At 40.8% G+C, this 19,033-nt stretch overlaps 1 protein-coding gene and 1 long non-coding RNA gene across 3 annotated transcripts in view; one reads left to right on the top strand and one right to left on the bottom strand.

Annotated features, from left to right (window-relative positions):
- Positions 1 to 18,998, top strand: part of LOC111501649 (uncharacterized) — a 27,948-nt gene extending 8,950 nt beyond the window's left edge. Inside the window, exons 2-4 of the long non-coding RNA XR_013101148.1 lie at positions 7,046 to 7,228; positions 7,322 to 7,552; positions 18,863 to 18,998. This is a non-coding gene — a long non-coding RNA (uncharacterized LOC111501649). The remainder of the gene's footprint in view (positions 1 to 7,045; positions 7,229 to 7,321; positions 7,553 to 18,862) is intronic.
- Positions 461 to 19,033, bottom strand: part of osbp2b (oxysterol binding protein 2b) — a 52,739-nt gene continuing 34,166 nt past the window's right edge. The window contains exons 3-14 of one of the 2 annotated variants that reach the window (XM_004544615.6): positions 18,783 to 19,033; positions 12,627 to 12,825; positions 11,487 to 11,607; positions 10,940 to 11,006; positions 10,351 to 10,503; positions 10,013 to 10,258; positions 9,763 to 9,883; positions 9,414 to 9,517; positions 7,814 to 7,909; positions 7,299 to 7,483; positions 6,979 to 7,199; positions 461 to 5,656 (exon numbers count right to left, since the gene is read on the bottom strand). In XM_004544615.6, coding sequence (XP_004544672.1) covers positions 5,514 to 5,656; positions 6,979 to 7,199; positions 7,299 to 7,483; positions 7,814 to 7,909; positions 9,414 to 9,517; positions 9,763 to 9,883; positions 10,013 to 10,258; positions 10,351 to 10,503; positions 10,940 to 11,006; positions 11,487 to 11,607; positions 12,627 to 12,825; positions 18,783 to 19,033 — 1,907 coding nt within the window. In that variant the 3' untranslated portion in view covers positions 461 to 5,513. Of the gene's footprint in view, positions 5,657 to 6,978; positions 7,200 to 7,298; positions 7,484 to 7,813; positions 7,910 to 9,413; positions 9,518 to 9,762; positions 9,884 to 10,012; positions 10,259 to 10,350; positions 10,504 to 10,939; positions 11,007 to 11,486; positions 11,608 to 12,626; positions 12,826 to 14,949; positions 15,076 to 18,782 lie in introns of those variants that run through there. The other variant, XM_076890865.1, reaches the window with a different exon arrangement.

Below are 19,033 nucleotides of genomic sequence, written 5' to 3'. Positions count from 1 at the left end.
ACAGTAAAAACAGCCCAAGAGTTTCTCAAAGCAAAGAAATGGGATATTAATAGATGGTCGAGTCACCTGATAACCCAATAGAGGAGCTTTTCAGTCACTGAAGACAAAAATGAAGGCAGAGAAACCCACAAACAAGGCCTGGCAGAGCATCACAAGGGAGTCCATGGATGTCCATGTTCATGGGTTCTAAACTTCAGGGAGTCATTGACTCCAAAGAACTCTCACCTTTCTCATTTTAAAGAAAGCTTCTGTTGTCTACCCAAGAAAACAGTACATTGAATATGCACTTCATGATTGGAATAAGCAATGATACAAATAATGTTTTATTCACTTTCATAAAAACTGTTTAGAGTGTCATGTTTCATTAGTGGGACATCGACTTTAAACTCAAACATTTCTCTGTTCTGCCAGTTCAACTCATCCTTTGGTCAGAGAAGAAACAAATGAGAAGAGACTGGTATCCAGTGTCAACAATAACAACTTTATTATCTTCTTTTTTCACCGTTTTGTCTTTGCTGTTTAAAGACAGTGTTATACGAGTATAAATTAAGGGAGAAAATACACAATTTTATTTTTTTTAAAAAGGGGGAGGAAAAAAGAAAAACCTCAGCTGAATACGCAGTAACACCTGAATACACCTTTGTGTATTTGGGAGTAAGAGTTATCAAGGCAGGTCAGTCACCTCAATCCTGTGCCAGGTCGCTATTGTGAAACATCTCATAATTTCTACCAATCGTATGGATTGTTAATATCACCATAATCTCACCACAAAGCTGCGAGTCACTGTCGAATAAGAAGCAAGGTTTAGTTTAGACAAGGCAAGAAAAATCTCCCCATCTTCGTCGTCATCATCAGCATCAGCCTATTTCTGCCTCAAAACTGAGCAGCACTGAAAAGCAGGATATGTAATGCTGCACGTGCACACAAATCAAACTCGCTATGCACACAAATAGTATGAAAACACCAATATAGGAATAATGGCACCCATTGAGAAGGAAGAAATCAGATCAGAAAATAAAAACAAGAAAATTAAAGCCAAGAATCACATCGTAGTGAATTAAGCATCAGGTTCAGATGAGATGAGATAAACAGCGACGGGGAGGGTTTACATTTGAACCCTCTGAGATCGGGAAGGCAGATGAAGAGGATTATTTAGTCTACAACACACTCTTCTCTTACACTTTGGTTGTGTTTTTTCCCCTTTCTAAACGAGGCAGACAACGAGTCTTTGAACGAACAACAGCCACAAACTAACAAATCTACACCTCCACCGCTTTATTGCTACAGCTGTCCGATACTGTACAGGCCCTTAAAAGGGACAACTTCAGTAGGCAAGTCACCATCAAGTACTGAGGTCATCTTTTTGTTTGGAAATATATTGATTTAAACCTAAGATGAGCTCTCCATTATCATTCAAAATATAATATGTATTCTCAAATATAAAATAATCTCAAACACAATTTATTAAAGTAAATCTGCAGGGAACCTCCACATTTTCATCATGTTCAAGTGGCGATGTACAATGACAAGTCTTTGATACACATTTATGAAATAGAAAAGAAGGATAGCAGAAAGAAAATGTAAAGAAAAGGCTCAACACTTTGGGAAATGTGCTTATGTGCCTCCTTCTCTCCAACAGGACACATTGTAAGGCTACAGGCAGCAGTCACTTTTTAGGATTAAGAGGACTGGAAACAGGATATAAGCTACCAGCAGCTGGAGATCTGATAAACTAACATGGATCTTATTTGTTTCATTTTTCAAGACAGATTTTGGTACCAAATTTTGGGTACGTTAGGTTTAACTTCCATCTTTAGTTATGTGCAAGACTTCCTCCTGGCACCAAAGTGGCAAACTTCCAGCAAAGATGGAGGTGAAATTTAGAGGGACTGATGGGTGGTCAGAGCCGAGCTACCCAGTTTCCAGTGTTTTTACAGCTAAGCTAAACTGCCGTCTGTAGCTTCATATTTACAACAAGAGAAGGCTTCATCTTCTCATCCAACTCCAGCAAATTTCAAAACAAAATTAATTTCCAAACACTAAATTATTCCTTTTAACAAGTGACCATGCTCATGACAACCACAACTCCAAACTGTAAGAAAACCTTTTGTGTAAATGAGTAAAATTGCCAGAATTCACTTCTCACTATCATTAGTTCACTGCTAAAGAATCAGACAGGTAAACATTAAGAGCTCATATTATCACACTTAAAATTCACTCTATCGGCTAAATCCTAGCATTTCTTCCTTGTGTGAAGGAATTTCTTTTCCTGTGTGTGTGTGTGTGTGTGTGTGTGTGTGTGTGTGTGTGTGTGTGTGTGTGTGTGTGTGTGTGTGCTTTACATTTGCATGACCCACACATCAGAGGAAATAACTGAACCACAGCTAACAACATGTTAGTATTAAGAACTATATAAAAAAAACAACTTTATTTTCAGTGTGTTAACACAGTTTTTGGCCAAATTGAGGACACCTCTGAGTTAGTGTCTATCTTCAGGCTCATTTAGTCCCCCCCTCTACCCCCTCCTTAACCTCTGCTGTACAGAGAACTCAATAGTCACATTAGTATAATTCTTCTTTTACAATATCATTGTTTTATCACAAAATATTCACACAAATAGGCTGGATGGTAGATACAATACCTCCAAATTCTACATTCCTAACAATAATTACAAAAAAATATCGACTGTTTTTTTTTTTCTTCAAAACTCTTGTCACTGTAGACTTGTAGTGCACAGGTCAGGGGACTCGTTCCCTTATTCAGTCAGTTAAAGGCAAAAGACTCAGTGTACCTCTGTGAGCTGATCCCAGATCAGCAAGTCCACAAATGGCAAATGAGCTGCAGAGAGCCTGGAGTGGCCGCTCTGGCTTGTCCTCTGTGGCTACAGCTGACTGCAAAGAGGAGCGCTACAGGAACCAGCCCTGTCTGCTTCTATAACCTTTGACCTCCTATCAACTAAAGCCACTGTGGGTTCCTTGGAGTACCCGCTCCAGTCTCAAATTCAGTAACTCCACTGGAAACATCTGGACTACAAACTAGTGAGGGATGGATGCTATGGAACTAGTGAGAAGAAACCGGTGTGTTCCCGGGTTAATGTTTACTTGTTAATGCCTCAGTGATCGGGCGCAGACTTAATACTTTGTACGATCACTGAAGATGATACTAGTTAAATCGATCACTGATGATATGGTAAGTGTTGCCACGGGAGAGCACCAGAGGACAAGATAGTGTTCATGTACAGAGTGAGATTTTCTCAACATCAACACAGAGATATGTACTAACCTCTAGTCAACCACAGTGAAAAGTGCTTATTCAGGTCTTTGATGGAAATTACCGTGACAGTGATACAAGTGTTTTAATGTCACCACTGCAGTTGCACTAATGTGTTATAATCAAACTACTACTATATAATTTTTCCTAATCAGAGTCACAAATGGAAAATGTTAAGATGACTGAGATCCAATGAAGCATAGAGACAGCTCATATTTCTAATATAACTAACATGAACAGACTAATTGCACGTCCCTAAAGGGAAAACTTAATATCCAGTCCAAATGGAAAAAGGATTACTGCCTTGATGCATATTTCATTAGTTGACATAAACCAATCTCTAGTGGATCAAACAGCTGTAGATTATGGAGACTCAATGTGTTGAAAATGAAATAAAAATATATTTAGAATGAATCCGTCTGACGAACCAATACAGAAAATGTATAACAGAACCATAAAAATTTAAAACACACATGAATTTAGAAAAAAAAAGATAATACATCATAAAACCTAATATCTGGTTTTATTTCATTCTAGCAGCTTTTAAGACAAAAACCACTTTAACCAAACCTTTAATTTTTTTTTTTAACTTTTCCCCCCAGAATATCATCTTCTTCCATAACAACACCGAGTCTGTCAGCTAATTCTGACTTCTAGAGCCCGTTATATCACAAATCAATCCCATGGGCTCTGCCCCACTTGTCCTCAGACTTCTTGATGAAAATAAACCTATTTATAAATAAAATATTTAACACTGAATAAAGTAAAACCTGTAAGCCGAGATACAGAGGTTAGTCTGATTCTTTTTCTCACTTTATGGTTATATTAGATACATTTTCTGTAGTTAATTATGTGATTATTTGTACGTTCATTTCTCTGTATTTAATTATGGGTTTTTTTATATTTACTGAACACGTTGACTCTCCATAGTTTATAACACATGCAATCAAAGCTGTGACTATTTCAGAGTCTTCATCCATTACTTTCTATACCTCAGTCACAGACATAGTTTGGCAACCCCCTGACAACTGCCGGTTGCTACGGAAAAATGTGTATCCCTCAACCAGCTTGCTTGCTATCGTCGGGTAAAAATCAGAGAATGCTATACCCACAGGCTCCTTGTGCCTGCTTTGGCTGTTAGCGAAACCCTCTCAGAGTTGTACTGAAAAGGGCAAAACAGACCAGAGAAGTGAAAGTAAAAATTGCATCTGGCGGTTGCAACCAATACAAGGTGCAACTTTTACTTTATGGTTTCAGTGAATTTTCACTCGCTACCACTTGGCAAGTAGTTGGCAAAAAAGTCAACACTCCCCCTTGCAAACTGCTGGTGACTGAGGCAAAGTGCTAGCACATGCTAGCAGCAATCACAAAGAGGTTTTCAATGCAGCACCGAAAACCTCTTGCATGAACCAATTTCATGCAAGCGTCTGCAACCTCCTGCAACCACTTGCCAACCGATCTCGTAATATACACGCTTCCTTAGTAACCAGTGGTTCCTGGAGGAGGGGTGACCGACTGGTCTCTAGGCCTGTGAATGGAGTTTTAGCAGTCGATCTCACAGCAACTGTCAGCGATCACTCATCAGCCGGTTGGGAAATAAACACACGTTTTCCCTGTGACCGGTGGTTGCTCTAAGCCCGGCTTTAACATATCAAAAGAGGCAAATAATGAGCACTTAAAATGTTTACCATAAAGAAAATGAGGAGGCTAATTAATAAAGTAGGCCCAGGTTAATCTCTGTTGTACTGAATAAAACTGAGGGTGAAGACATTTTTCTTACAAATATTGAAATACTGTTGTGTGTTCTGTTTTTATGTCCCTCTTTATTCTTTTTAATCAGTTTATAATCATGAGCAGCTTTGATGTGGGTTTCTATCCAATTTGGGAAACTCTGTAGTGGAGTGAACACAGAAAAGTGCATTGTGGGTAGCATTTCCGGCACACCAGAGCATCAGGACTGAGCGGGTTAGCTTTACTGTGTGGTGTTACAACTCTGTTACAACTCTGTCACGGCTGTTTGAGTATAGTGTCAAATAGGACTACTCGGGGAACGCCCATAGAGTGTACATTTGGAGGTACAGTGTAATCTGAGAGTGTGCGAAACATACACATTCTCATGTTCACACACAAAAAAAGAAAAAAAAGGTCCACATGGTGCTCGTTCGCTCCGATGCTTAAGGACCAGAGGTGGAGCGGTTCACTGTCTCATGAGGTTAGGTGTGATCCCAGAGGAGGTTCCTGGGTTAGAAGATGTCAGGACACAGGCTCCAGTCCTGTCTCTCCTTTGCCTCCCAGTAACCCCCCTTGTACACAAAGCTTGTCTCTCCAGTAACTGAGTCCCTCCTCTGGTAAAACCACAATGGCTGGTAGCCTTCATATTCTCTACCTGTGAGGGAGGAAAAAAAAAAAATCACAGGTATTAATCCATTGGTTTGATCCGATTATCCTCTAATGGAGAAGCCACACTCGCAGGCTATTCACACTCAGATCATTTCACCTTCATACAATGCATATAGTAGTGATAAAGAAACAAATGAGCACACATTGTGCAAATATGTCAAAACCTGAAAGGCTCATGGTGAAGGAGCTATACTCAAACTTTTGGAAGTCCCTGAACTAAAAAATGAATCTGTTTCATAAAAAGAGCAGTCAAAACGAAAAACAAGCATATAAAAAAAAAAAACTAGAAAAGTGCACCAGAAAAGTGTCCAATCGAAAAAAAAGAAAAAGCATAATGGCAATGCAGGAAGAAATCCAATCTAATCACTTGCTAATGTGGCTTCACCAGAGCACACTGAGAATACTTGTAATGTTAAATCATTTTCTTAAATGCAACATGTTACCGAGGCCAGTTCTGAATGAAAATGTTGCATGTGTGCAGGAAAAAGTGTTTTTTTTTTCCTGAGTCATTATTTGGAGAAATTGACATGAGAAGGGTTTCATGCAGTTCCCAACACTGAGGCAGACCACACAGAGTAACACAGAGGATGGCGTTTGTGTGTTTGTGTGTGTGTGTGTGTGTGTGTGTGTGTGTGTGTGTGTGTGTGTGTGTGTGTGTGTGTATGTGGGAGTGATGCACAACGGAGGGGTACAGGGCAACCCCCACTCACCAGAGTCATAATCACACTCTGACCATCAATAGAGGGAGGAAAAGAAAGACAAGTCATGGGTACATCAAAAACAATCTAGCCTACGCACAACACACAGACAGGAATGCCACGAGGATGAAAAGTGTCTGCTGAGGTCCCTGTAAGATTTAAACTCTTTATTTATTTATTATAACCATCTCTTCTTAGTTTTCTTAATGAGCCCTGCTTTCTTAACGTGAACTCTTAAAACTCTTACATCTAAATTATAGAGCTCAAGAAGCTTAGGTAAATTATTCAGTTACTGCTTATTAATCATTTGATCTAATACTTGGGTATGAGCTCAGCCTTGATTATGTAGCACAGCATGCCACAGATCCCTTTTAATCAAATATTTCTATTGAGGGATTTTCTAATTCAGTGATTTATCTGTTGTAATGATATTTGTAGTAAAATAATGCTCCAGCTCCCACCTGACATTGTCTAATCTAATAATGATTGGGACTTTTACTACCATACATGCATAAAATAACTTTATGCCCTGACTCTTGCTTTCTTTCTCCTTTCTCATCACTAGACGCAGACAGACACACACTCACTCTCACTGTTCTCAGTCTCATACCTTCATCCAGAGCGTCTGAGGCCTCTGCTTCCCTCCTCCTTCTCACTGCTCTTTGTTTCTCCTCTAGCCTCTGTTTTTCGGAGTTTGCTTCATCCCATCGCCCGTCCTCCATCAGCCTCTGGTCTGGTCTCAGACGGCTGTCGGTCGTTGCCACCCCATCCTCCAGCTCATTTAAGGTCAGTGCCAGAGCTGAGAAGTAGTACATGTTCTCAGCGTTCTCCCTGACAAGGCAAGAAGGAATTGGCATAAGGTACACTGTGGAGTTCCATGACATTTATCACACATCGCAGCTGTTTACTCAGCTATGGCTGTTGGCTTACGGGAGCGGGTATTTCTTCCACAGCAGTTTGGGGGACAGAGTCTGGTAGACCATCTTCTGCTTGCCCTCTGACCCGCTGCCTCCTCGGCTGCTCTGAACGATCTTGGCACTTTCCATTTTCTCATCCCACGTACCAGAGAGGATGTAGTGAGCCTGGCCCCCGCTGTCTGCCACCACACCTGTCACCTGGAAAAAAACAGAGAAAACAGAAGCTAGAAACACAAGCACAGAGCTGCTCTTTCCAAGTAATGTTAGGTATGTAAATACCCAGTCCCATCAGTAGAACATGACTACATTTAAATTTGCTCCAAACAAATAAATGTGCTCTTTATTTAAGTAAGTGTTACAACACAAAAGGGTGTTATTGAGATCTGACTTCATACACTAAGCTTATTACACAAAGCAATACATTTGTTGGTATTGTCCAGCAGGAGGCAGCATCACACAAATGAACCCCACACCGCAACGTCACACCCAGGCTGGGTGTCAGCAGAGTGTGGAAAACAAAGAGTTTACCTTGCGTGGAACATCCCTGGAGAAATAACTGTAGGGAGAGAACTTGAGCTGGCAGGTCTCCTTGGTCCTGTGATTCACAATCTCAATGTCTCCCGACTGCACAAACACAGACACGCAAAAAATACAGAATGAGAGCAAGAAAGAGAGAACAATGACATTTGAGCCAGTGAACATATCACAGCGAGTTTCACAGTGAGTCAGGACTTAGAAGATTCAATTTGGAATGACAGTTAAGGTAAATCCACCACTATTTCATTCTACCTGTCCATCTGTCACACACACTAAACAAACTAAAACAATGTGCTTATGTGTAGAATTACTACTCTTGTTACTGCAAACAAGACATGTGGTAAGCAGGTCCTTGCATTGTCCTGCAAGGATGTGCATGCACAGTGCTGGACACTGCAGTGGGATGTACCTTTAAGGTCTCATGCTTAACCCTGTAAAGCCCAAACCATGAAAATGTTTCAGAAAATCCTATTTATTTGTGGTTTAAAAAAAAAAAAATATGCTGGTGTGATTGTGATGTAAAAATACATTCTTTGTCAGTGCCTCGCTTGTTTCAGCTGTTTTATTACTGACAATTGTGCTCCGCTATAGCCAACCACAGAGAGTGTAGCTGTAGGTTAATATGAAGCTGTTTGGGTGACCCCGTTCTGCAAAGGAGGACAGCCGAGTGGCAGAACAATGCAAAGAGAATGAAGGTGAATATACTGGAGAGAATAATACAATACAGAGATGACAAAACTACATTTATCTCAACACAGAGCTGGTGATTTTGTTACACTCAAAAGGACAAAAAACTGATAGCATTTGTACATTTGATCAGAAAACAGACACTAATGTGAGTAATTTATTTTTAGATCGTTTCCTTTCCTTGCTTCCAATTTTCACTAAATGCTTGCTCATAGAGGGACATGGGGTTGGTTATGTCTCTATCATGGTAGCGTCTTTAGCTTACAATGTAAAGCACATTAAGGTGAGTGCTGTGATTTGGTGCCATATAAAAAAAAAAACTGAATTGAAATTGAATGTATTTCAAGTCTGTAGAGTACCTTTAAGAAACAAATACTACAAATATTCAGTAATTTAGGATATTTGTACTTTTACTTTTTCATGTTAGGAACAGGTTGACGCTTTGTTATTATACACAAGCGCTTATATTCCAGTGGATATAATCTGTGTTTTTCTTCTTCATGGATTCTTTAAAATGAGCATTCAAACACAAATGCACACTGACAGATGGATGTGACACACGAAAGCAGGACAGGGAAAAAAATGTAGGTGGAGGAGGTGGATGGGGTTTTATAGTTCCAAATAGACACATGTGAAGCCTGCCCCTCAAACCTCCCTCCACACTATAACTGGGGCATCTCAAAGAAACAAGAGGTTGTTATTTAGATCAAAGCTAAAGACAAATCCCCGGATACTGTGGAGCTACTTGTTGAATTGTTAAAAAGCTTTACGTTGATTCCCCTCTTCAGTCCTACTCTGCTGGTCTGTGCCACACACTTCTGCTAGAAGAAAATATCTACGGGCTTTTCAGGAAGCTCAGTGGTATTAAGGCATGATGTCGATAAACTAAACATAATAAACAGACCTGGTCAATCCACAGCTTGCCCACAATGATGTTGTGCACTGTGGAGGTGACCTTTCTCCACACATAGTGGTTCCCGCTGGCGTGGAACTGCAGGTGAATGGCACCTGGGGACACACGGCGACAAAAGACAGATTCTCACATCTGCTTTATTGCTAATTTGCAGTTGCGCATTATTGTTTGGTTTTGTGCTTCTGAATCTGTCATCCAGCACATTAATGCTCAGAGCACAGGCAATGCATTTCCACCTCAGAAGATTTATATTTCACTACTTACATGATTTTCTATTACATAGCACAACACAGCAGGCATATAATTATTATTTACGCATGAAGTTTGTTAGCGGTCTTACCCAGAGGCATTATGGAGAGGTATTTGCCTCGGAACTTGCTGGCGATGGTGATCTCCTGCCATAAGGTCCAGCCTCTTTGGGAAATCACATGATGTGCAGCTGCAGGTGGGTGATGGCTCACCTGAGAGGACACAGAAACACAAAGGCTCTGTTTAACCTTGTGTACCGTCGTGTGTGTGTGTGTGTTGAATAACTGTGCGTGCACATCAGGAAGCATGCAAACAAAATCTCTCTGTAGCTGTGCCATTACCTGCTCACACAGCGAGCGGTAGCCAAATTCCTCCAAGCGATCAAGCTCGTACGTTTCGCCCAGGAGGGGGTTGAAGGGCTTGGCTGTCCGGTGGACCGTTGTTGAGTAGGAAGAGACAGAGAAGGCAGCGACCAGGCACATCTGTTCTAGTGAGGAGTCGCAGCGGGCTGCCTTGTCTAGAAGCTCGTGATACTCCAGGTCCTCGGTGAGGCGCTGCAGCATCGACAGAGGCTCATTAAAGTTTACCTGAAAGGAAGATAACGGAGAGAAACTCATAAGATGCAATCCTTACAGATTTACCTGCCAGCAAGAAGAACCGGGAGCACGCCTACACTTACAGGCATGGGGATTTTAGAAAGCTCCTTGCCGATGCAGTTCTTCATGATGCTCCACAAATTGAGGGAGTAGTTGGGTTTGTCTGGGATATGACTCCGCCTTTGTCTGCGCGGCTGAAGCTCCTTTCCTGACACATCGTTACAGCTTGGAGACATCTGGGATTAGGTGAGGAGAAGAGGGTGGATATACAAGTTTGAGACAATACTTTCAATTTTGTGGACAGCTTGGCAGCATATCTCCAGATGTAGCGACAGAGCAAGAGAAAGACAGGAGAAAAAGAGAGAAGACACAGATGTGTAAGAGAGAGAGAGAGAAAAATATTAGAAAGAGCTGAGGGAGAAGAAGAACAGATGTTTGAGTACTAAATGATTCAAACCACTGGCAAAGTTTGTGTGCGTATCCTTGCATCCTTCTTTAAGCACGGCAGGGAAGGATACTTGTGAAAGCAGCAAGTGAAGATGTTACATAAATAAATCAATGAGGTGTGAGCTTTGCAGCAGCAGCAGAAATGAATCTATTTTGAGATTACAAATATTTGCTCCTTTAACAAATGTCAGTGCCATTATTTAGGCATGTTGGGAAGACACTTACATGGTCGTCCTGGTTCCAGTCACCGGGATGGCCTCCGCTCGCTCCGCTCAAATTACTCTGAGATCGCCTGGAACAAAATGAAAGTATTTTCTACAGCGACGCAGGACACAATCTCGCCAAAATCCCCTCACGCTCTTGTTTCCCCTTTACACATGCAAACACAATATACACAAGGGAGGGGAGAGATTGCTGAGTATTGCAGATGAATACTGTGAAACTGGAGTTGACGGATATGTCACATGACACAAAAATTGGGTAACTTGTCTGCAGGAAAACCGACCGCTGTGAGAGTCTAAGGCTGGTTTTTATTTGTACAACCGAAAGTGAACACATGACAGAAAAGGACACGCCGCTCTTCGATTTCTCATGCCATCAGCTATCGTCAGAGCCCCGCTCAGACGTCACCCAGCGTCAAACTCGCAGTTTTTACAATTTGGAGCGTGCATGGTTAAACTATATTTCTCATATCCATTTTTTCTTACAGTGCATTTTTAATGAATACATAAAAAGAGAGCAGAGACTGCACGGATTCCTGTGTGAGACTGACCTGTGCTGCGTGCTCTCACTGGCAGTCACTGTGATAAACGCAGGGGAATCCTCCATGGCATCAAAGTACTCAGTATCCTCATCTTCATCACTTGCCTCCTCTTTCCGTGACCTCTCACTCCCTTCAAGTGGACATATACATTTATGAGTCCACACAGACATCCCAGTGAAAAACAGTGAGTTTGTATTCTGCAGTGTTCAGGAGAGACAGGCATATAATCACATACCAGTGGTGATTAATCGGGGAATAATTAGCTTAATCGTAAAATTGGCAGTGTTCCTGTTGGGTAACTAGCCTGAATGATGCAAGTACCTCAGGGCATGCTTCTTATATTTAGTACTGACTATTTAGCACTCAGTACGTTCACTGTGTTCAGTGATCCATTATGGGTTTTAACCAGCTTCCAAGTGAGAAGCACAAATGTTTATATAAAGTACAATTAATGGGTAAAAGAGGGAAAGGGGAGGGAGTATGTTTGCTGTGTAGAAGCTCTGTATAATGTATAAATAATAAAAACTCTAAACTAACCATTTACTGTGTTAAAGGTTCAAATTTCATATCTGCCATTATGATAGCAAGTAGTGACAAATGGCAAAAATAGTATAAAAGGTAATGAAAGTTTGAAGAAACTGTGGTTCCCACAGGACCTGGTGTTTCTGATGTTCTGCCTAAGTGGTTAAAATATAATTATCCTCTGTATGAATTAACAATTGCGTTTAAGGTTAAAGGAAGGAAGAGGGACTCAACTATGTTTTAAACCCTCATTATAAACAGCAGAGACAGAGATCACAGGAGGGCTGGAAATGGGTCCCCAGGTTAAGTTCATGGGTGCTCAATTTGTTTTTACAAAATATAAACTGTGGCTTTTTCTGTGTAACTTTTTTAGAGCATAGCTAAAAGTTAGATCACTTCCAGCCAAAAACTCATGAGAATATAAACTAACCAAAGAGACTCTTAAGATAAGTACTATTTACATCTTAACTGCTGTCTAATTAAAATCTTCTGACACAGCTCAAAACTTCTGTCCTCCACATGAGGAGAGTCTATAATACTAAACCCAAGGCTACGTGTGACCTTTAGCTATTGGTATGAGTCCCGTGCTAAGGTCCACAGGAGCGACTAACAGACAGCCAGTCTCACCCTTGTTGGTGGTAGGGGCACTGGGTGCGCTGGAAACAAGCGTGGGTGCTTCCCTCCACGCTCGCTCCAGGCTGTTATGCTGCTTGGCTAGCTGCTCAATGGTCTCCTCTAGATGGGTACGCTGCTCTCGCTCATACTGCAGAGCCCGCTGCCATCTCCTACTGTGAGTCTCGGCTAGGTCCAAAAAGTCTCGACACGCCTTGGGTAACAGAAACACACGAGCAGATAATCAGAAGACAGGAGTGAAAAATAAATCAATGTAAGACACATCCTGAGGGGGGAATTGTTAAAAACAACTTTTTTAACAAAATGGAAACAATCAGTTGGGATAAAAATCCTGTATCACTTTTCCTCACAGTTGGCAACAATACAAGAGAAAGAAGATTTGGATGGAAAGGGCCGTAAATGCATTTGTGTCATGTGTTGTAATCAAGGCTGCTTATCATAAGGTTTTCGAACAATCATAAATATGTTAATTAGCTGTCTGTCGAGATTTACTCCGTCTCCCCGCTGTGGCAAATGCGCCTTGGAGCAAACTGTAAACATAGAAAACATCAGTGACTGATGAGCTGCGTTTAACACTCTGATTGCATAAGGCTCTATATCTGCGTCAAGAGGGGGTATCATTGTTTCTCTTCTGCTTTTGCTGCTCAGACAGAGAGGTTACTTCAGATCACCACATATTACATGTCAGCACATGCTGCCACTGGCGCTCACTGAGCACAGAGGTCAATGAACCCAAGTAACACCTCTCAGCTGACTCCATACATGTTAAAAATGTCATGTGATGCTCCCTGATCTCTCAGCGTGGGGTTATCCAGCTGTTTTTCAAACATGGCTTTAAAAGCAACCACAAATCAAATGTTATGGAAGTCTTGACTTGACTTTATTCTGTGGTACACTGTCATCACAAGAAGAGATTGAGAGGAACTGCTGAGAGGTAGCTTAAGCCACTTAAATAAAATAGTGGCTGAAGGTTAAAAACCTTCGGGGCAAAAGTGTCACACAGTTCAATTCATCTGGGCTCTTAGTATGATGGAACTGCAGTCTGGATTTTGTTTTGTTGGGGAAAAAAAGTTATGACTATATAGCCCTCAACAGAAGTATTATACCACCTGTCATAAAAACAAAAAAACAGCTATTTGAAACTAAAAATTTATGGTGTTATTTTTTAGGTAAATTTACGCTTTTAATACCCAATTTAAGCCGGAACGCTGGATTTCTCTGAGAAGTTAGATTTAACTAAATTTGACAAATTTTTCTCTTCAGAAATGGATACAAACAACTGCGACTTTGTATCTTTGTTTTTGTTTTTTTAAACCCAACATGCTTTATTATTTATTTCAGCTTTTCTGTAAAACAGTACATTTGGAAATTATGGATAACAACAATTATATCTTAGCATTAATAAATACAATTTCAATTAAAGCGCTTGAGCTTACTGGTGGATTAATCATTACAGAAACACAAAGAATGGTAATTACCAACACTATTAACTTAGGGCAGCTGTGGTATTAACCGTATACCGGGTGGTGATATAGGTACTGTAAATAGTTTCAAACAACAGATTTTTGTTTTGTATTTTATTTATCAAGTATACCCAGTAAAGCTAAGGGGAGCTGTAACTACCAACTATTACTTTCTCACTGCTCCAATTCATATTTGGACAACAAAGTCTTATAATAGCCAAAGATGTTCATAACTTACATCTTCGGATGTCTGGTTTTGTCAGAGTAACAGGCCGGGACATTAAGACATTTAGCCTAATATTTTAATTCCTTACAAATACACATTTTTAAAATAATTTTTGCTACAAAAAAAGTCAAGTTAATTGTGTTGCAGTTGACTGTGATGCACAATCATTATCATATCATAGAGCCTTTCACATTCCTACTGACCAGAGCAATGTATGCTTTCATGCATTTCATCCTGGTCATATTACTGATTTATGCCCACCTGTGTAAGGATACTCGGTACTCTTGAATAAGGCTAATAACCCCCCCCCCAAAACAAAATTATGATTATTTCTTGAGCTTCATTTTAAAAATACTGAAAAACCAGATATTGCCCAAAATTATTAAGACACACTTGTAAATTAAAAAAAAAAAAATCCACGCTATTATTAACAGGCTTACAACAAACTATCTTAACAAACTATAGAGCAAGGAAAAACACTTACATTTTTAAAGCTAAATTAAAATAAGTTAAACTAGAAATTGATCATTAAAGACGATCAAATTTCCTAATTACACAGTCATTAATCCAAAATGTTAGTAGAGCAGTATGATCATAACACAAGAAGTGAAATATCAGATCACCTTACCATGCCTGGTTAGTCTCTTACCCTAAACAGCCCTGCACAAATGTTTCAATATTAATGTCTTAGAGTCAGTTAAATGTCCCAAATGCATGTGACGATGTGGGCCACTTCCCCAGACAATAACCATCATATGAAACTCAAACACCCCCTGAAGAAAATATGACAGTTCCACTTTTTTAAACGCTGACTCTCCACTATAAGCATAGACTGCATGTGACTTCTGGTGTTTTAAGTACGGGGTTGATAAAGGCTAAAAAAAACTGAATGAACAAGCAGGAGTACATATGTATGTAAGTGAGGGTTGACATTAAACACCAAGAGTCACACAGTCCCGGTGAACTCTGCAGAAGGAACTATGTAGCGCAGATTAAAGTAAACTTGGTTAAAGTTGATGTTCATGTGTAAATTGTATAACCCTGAAAGAGTACGTGTGTAAATGCATGTAAATGTGCCATTAGAGTCAGGCTACTGCTGAACGAACTAGAGTTAAACCCTCTCCCAAGGCCAGATTAATAAGAGCGTGCAGTTGTACCTTTACATCATGGCCTCCAGCTTTCCTCAATCCACCTTCTCTCTCCTCTGTTCCTTATTCACACTTTACATGTCAACACCATTTTAACATGGGTAAAATAAAGTTTTAGGATGCCTCTTTGTAGGCGCCAAAAATGTGGCAGTAGAAATCCTTGCACTAAAGGGAGTTTGGACCAACATTGATTTCTCATTAAAAGCACATTCCTGGCAAGCCAAATGGCATTTTAATGAGTTTGGCAATCCAAGAAGATCTTTTTTTTTTTTTTTTGCTTGTCCAGTCAATTAATAAAAAAACAAAACAAAACAATAACGGGCTCATCATTTTGAGCACTGGCCTTTTACACAATGTTAAGTGCGATCCTCGTTACAACTTTTTATTTTTAAATTATAAAACATTAGTTGATAAGTTCAAACTAATTGCAACCAAAAATGCAACTAATCTTAGTAAATTATTTTAACCCCAAACAAACCAAAACGAAACAAAAAAAAAGCTTCAACTGAAAGTCATGCATTAGAAGTCAAATAGCAATCAAAACCAAAGCCACTCGTAGAAGCGGAAAGAAAGACCAACCTTGTATGATTTGTCTTTAGTCAGACCAGGTCTGTCAGTCTAACTGTAGTCCAGAAGGCTCTAACATTCCTCACCAAGCAGGGAGGGTCAGGGTTTTGAGAAGAGTGGGGAGCTGGGGCTATTCCTGTCACCCCCACCCACTATCATATCCAGTATCACGTTTGCATGACCTCAATTCTATATGAACTGTCATCCATTACTAACAGACAGCTAAAACCACAATATTCACTGTAAAGGAAATGGAAACTGGGCCAGATTACAGTAGAGCATACACATAATCAGAAAAAACATTTGGCAGTAATGACCAACTTGGTCATATTGGAGCCTGCGTTTTGCTACATGTGATTTTGAACGTTAAATAGCAGCGAACAACAATTTGCTACATAAAGATGCTGTGGTTTCACTGCACAAGAGAGAAAAATTGTGAAACAGAGAACAGAAGAGAACAAAAAAACAAAAACATGCAAACAAACAAAAAAGCAGTTACAGGGAGTGCAGAATTATTAGGCAAGTTGTATTTTGGAGGAATAATTTTATTATTGAACAACAACCATGTTCTCAATGAACCCAAAAAACTCATTAATATCAAAGCTGAATGTTTTTGGAAGTAGTTTTTAGTTTGTTTTTAGTTTTAGCTATTTTAGGGGGATATCTGTGTGTGCAGGTGACTATTACTGTGCATAATTATTAGGCAACTTAACAAAAAACAAATATATACCCATTTCAATTATTTATTTTTACCAGTGAAACCAATATAACATCTCCACATTCACAAATCGTTAGCTTCATAGCATAAGTGCCTAAGTCATTTGACTAAGTCAATGACTTAGGCACTTATGCTATGAAGCTAACGAAATATACATTTCTGACATTCAAAAACAAAACAAAAACAAATCAGCGACCAATATAGCCACCTTTCTTTGCAAGGACACTCAAAAGCCTGCCATCCATGGATTCTGTCAGTGTTTTGATCTGTTCACCATCAACATTGCGTGCAGCAGCAACCACAGCCTCCCAGACACTGTTCAGAGAGGTGTACTGTTTTCCCTCCTTGTAAATCTCACATTTGATGATGGACCACAGGTTCTCAATGGGGTTCAGATCAGGTGAACAAGGAGGCCATGTCATTAGTTTTTCTTCTTTTATACCCTTTCTTGCCAGCCACGCTGTGGAGTACTTGGACGCGTGTGATGGAGCATTGTCCTGCATGAAAATCATGTTTTTCTTGAAGGATGCAGACTTCTTCCTGTACCACTGCTTGAAGAAGGTGTCTTCCAGAAACTGGCAGTAGGACTGGGAGTTGAGCTTGACTTCATCCTCAACCCGAAAAGGCCCCACAAGCTCATCTTTGATGATACCAGCCCAAACCAGTACTCCACCTCCACCTTGCTGGCGTCTGAGTCGGACTGGAGCTCTCTGCCCTTTACCAATCCAGCCACGGGCCCAGCCACGGGCCCATCCATCTGGCCCATCAAGACTCACTCTCATTTCATCAGTCCATAAAACCTTAGAAAAACCAGTCTTGAGATAATTCTTGGCCCAGTCTTGACGTTTCAGCTTGTGTGTCTTGTTCGGTGGTGGTCGTCTTTCAGCCTTTCTTACCTTGGCCATGTCTCTGAGTATTGCACACCTTGTGCTTTTGGGCACTCCAGTGATGTTGCAGCTCTGAAATATGGCCAAACTGGTGGCAAGTGGCATCTTGGCAGCTGCACGCTTGACTTTTCTCAGTTCATGGGCAGTTATTTTGCGCCTTGGTTTTTCCACACGCTTCTTGCGACCCTGTTGACTATTTTGAATGAAACGCTTGATTGTTCGATGATCACGCTTCAGAAGCTTTGCAATTTTGAGACTGCTGCATCCCTCTGCAAGATATCTCACTATTTTTGACTTTTCTGAGCCTGTCAAGTCCTTCTTTTGACCCATTTTGCCAGAGGAAAAGACGTTGCCTAATACTTATGCACACCTGATATAGGGTGTTGATGTCATTAGACCACACCCCTTCTCATTACAGAGTTGCACATCACCTAATATGCTTAATTGGTAGTAGGCTTTCGAGCCTATACAGCTTGGAGTAAGACAACATGCATGAAGAGGATGATGTGGACAAAATACTCATTTGCCTAATAATTCTGCACTCCCTGTAGAGACTCATCAATGGTTGTGGCTAGCTTCTGTTTGCCTCTGTACACAATATTTCTATCTGTTTATGGAGGGAGGAAAGTATGCCAGAGGCACCCATTTGGTTTGAGGTGCTAGTGTTTAAATGATGTATACAACAAATCATCTACCTCAATCTCTCCTTATCTTAACATCCTCTTCTTTCAACAACCCTCTCCTTGTTCTCCTTCCCCTTCATCCATGTCCAGCAGCAACGGAGGCGATGATTTTAAATCCGACCAATCTGGTATGGAAATCTTATTCTTGATGATTTGGCCCTGGATGCTCTTCCTGACATAACCCTCCCCATTTAGGCAGGATTGGAACTGCCACTAGGAGTACCCTGACTTGTGTCCCCCACAAGTCAGGGTATTTTGTATCAGGATCTGGTCGACCTCCATGCCTGCAGCCTTGGTCTCTTTAAACACACTACACTGTGAACTGATCTCATCTCTCATTGCTCACAAACCAGGACTGGTACTCCTGTCATACTGATCATACCAAAGCATGTGGGACACAGATCACTCACTGCTAACCCCTGCCGTGTCTTGCAGCGCGGTCTGTCACAGCTACTTACATTGATCATAGCATTGGAAGTGATGCGGAAGAGGGTGGCTCGCTCGTTGACTGCCTTGATTTTTTCTCCTCCCTCCACAGGGACTTTCAGGCCTTCGAGTTCACTCAGGGAGCGCTGCAGGGCCGCCCCGTGCTTGGCGATCAGGTCATTACACGTGCTGAGGTCATCGAGCTTGCTGATAAGTATCTTCAGGGTGCCCTGGATCTCGCTGCGGTCTGACTGGGACGTGGGCTCCTCGTCCCCTGAGTCAT

This window comes from Maylandia zebra, linkage group LG12 (genome assembly GCF_041146795.1).
Source record: "Maylandia zebra isolate NMK-2024a linkage group LG12, Mzebra_GT3a, whole genome shotgun sequence".
Classification (NCBI taxonomy): Eukaryota; Metazoa; Chordata; class Actinopteri; order Cichliformes; family Cichlidae; genus Maylandia; species Maylandia zebra.
This window is presented reverse-complemented; position numbering and strand designations above follow the sequence as displayed.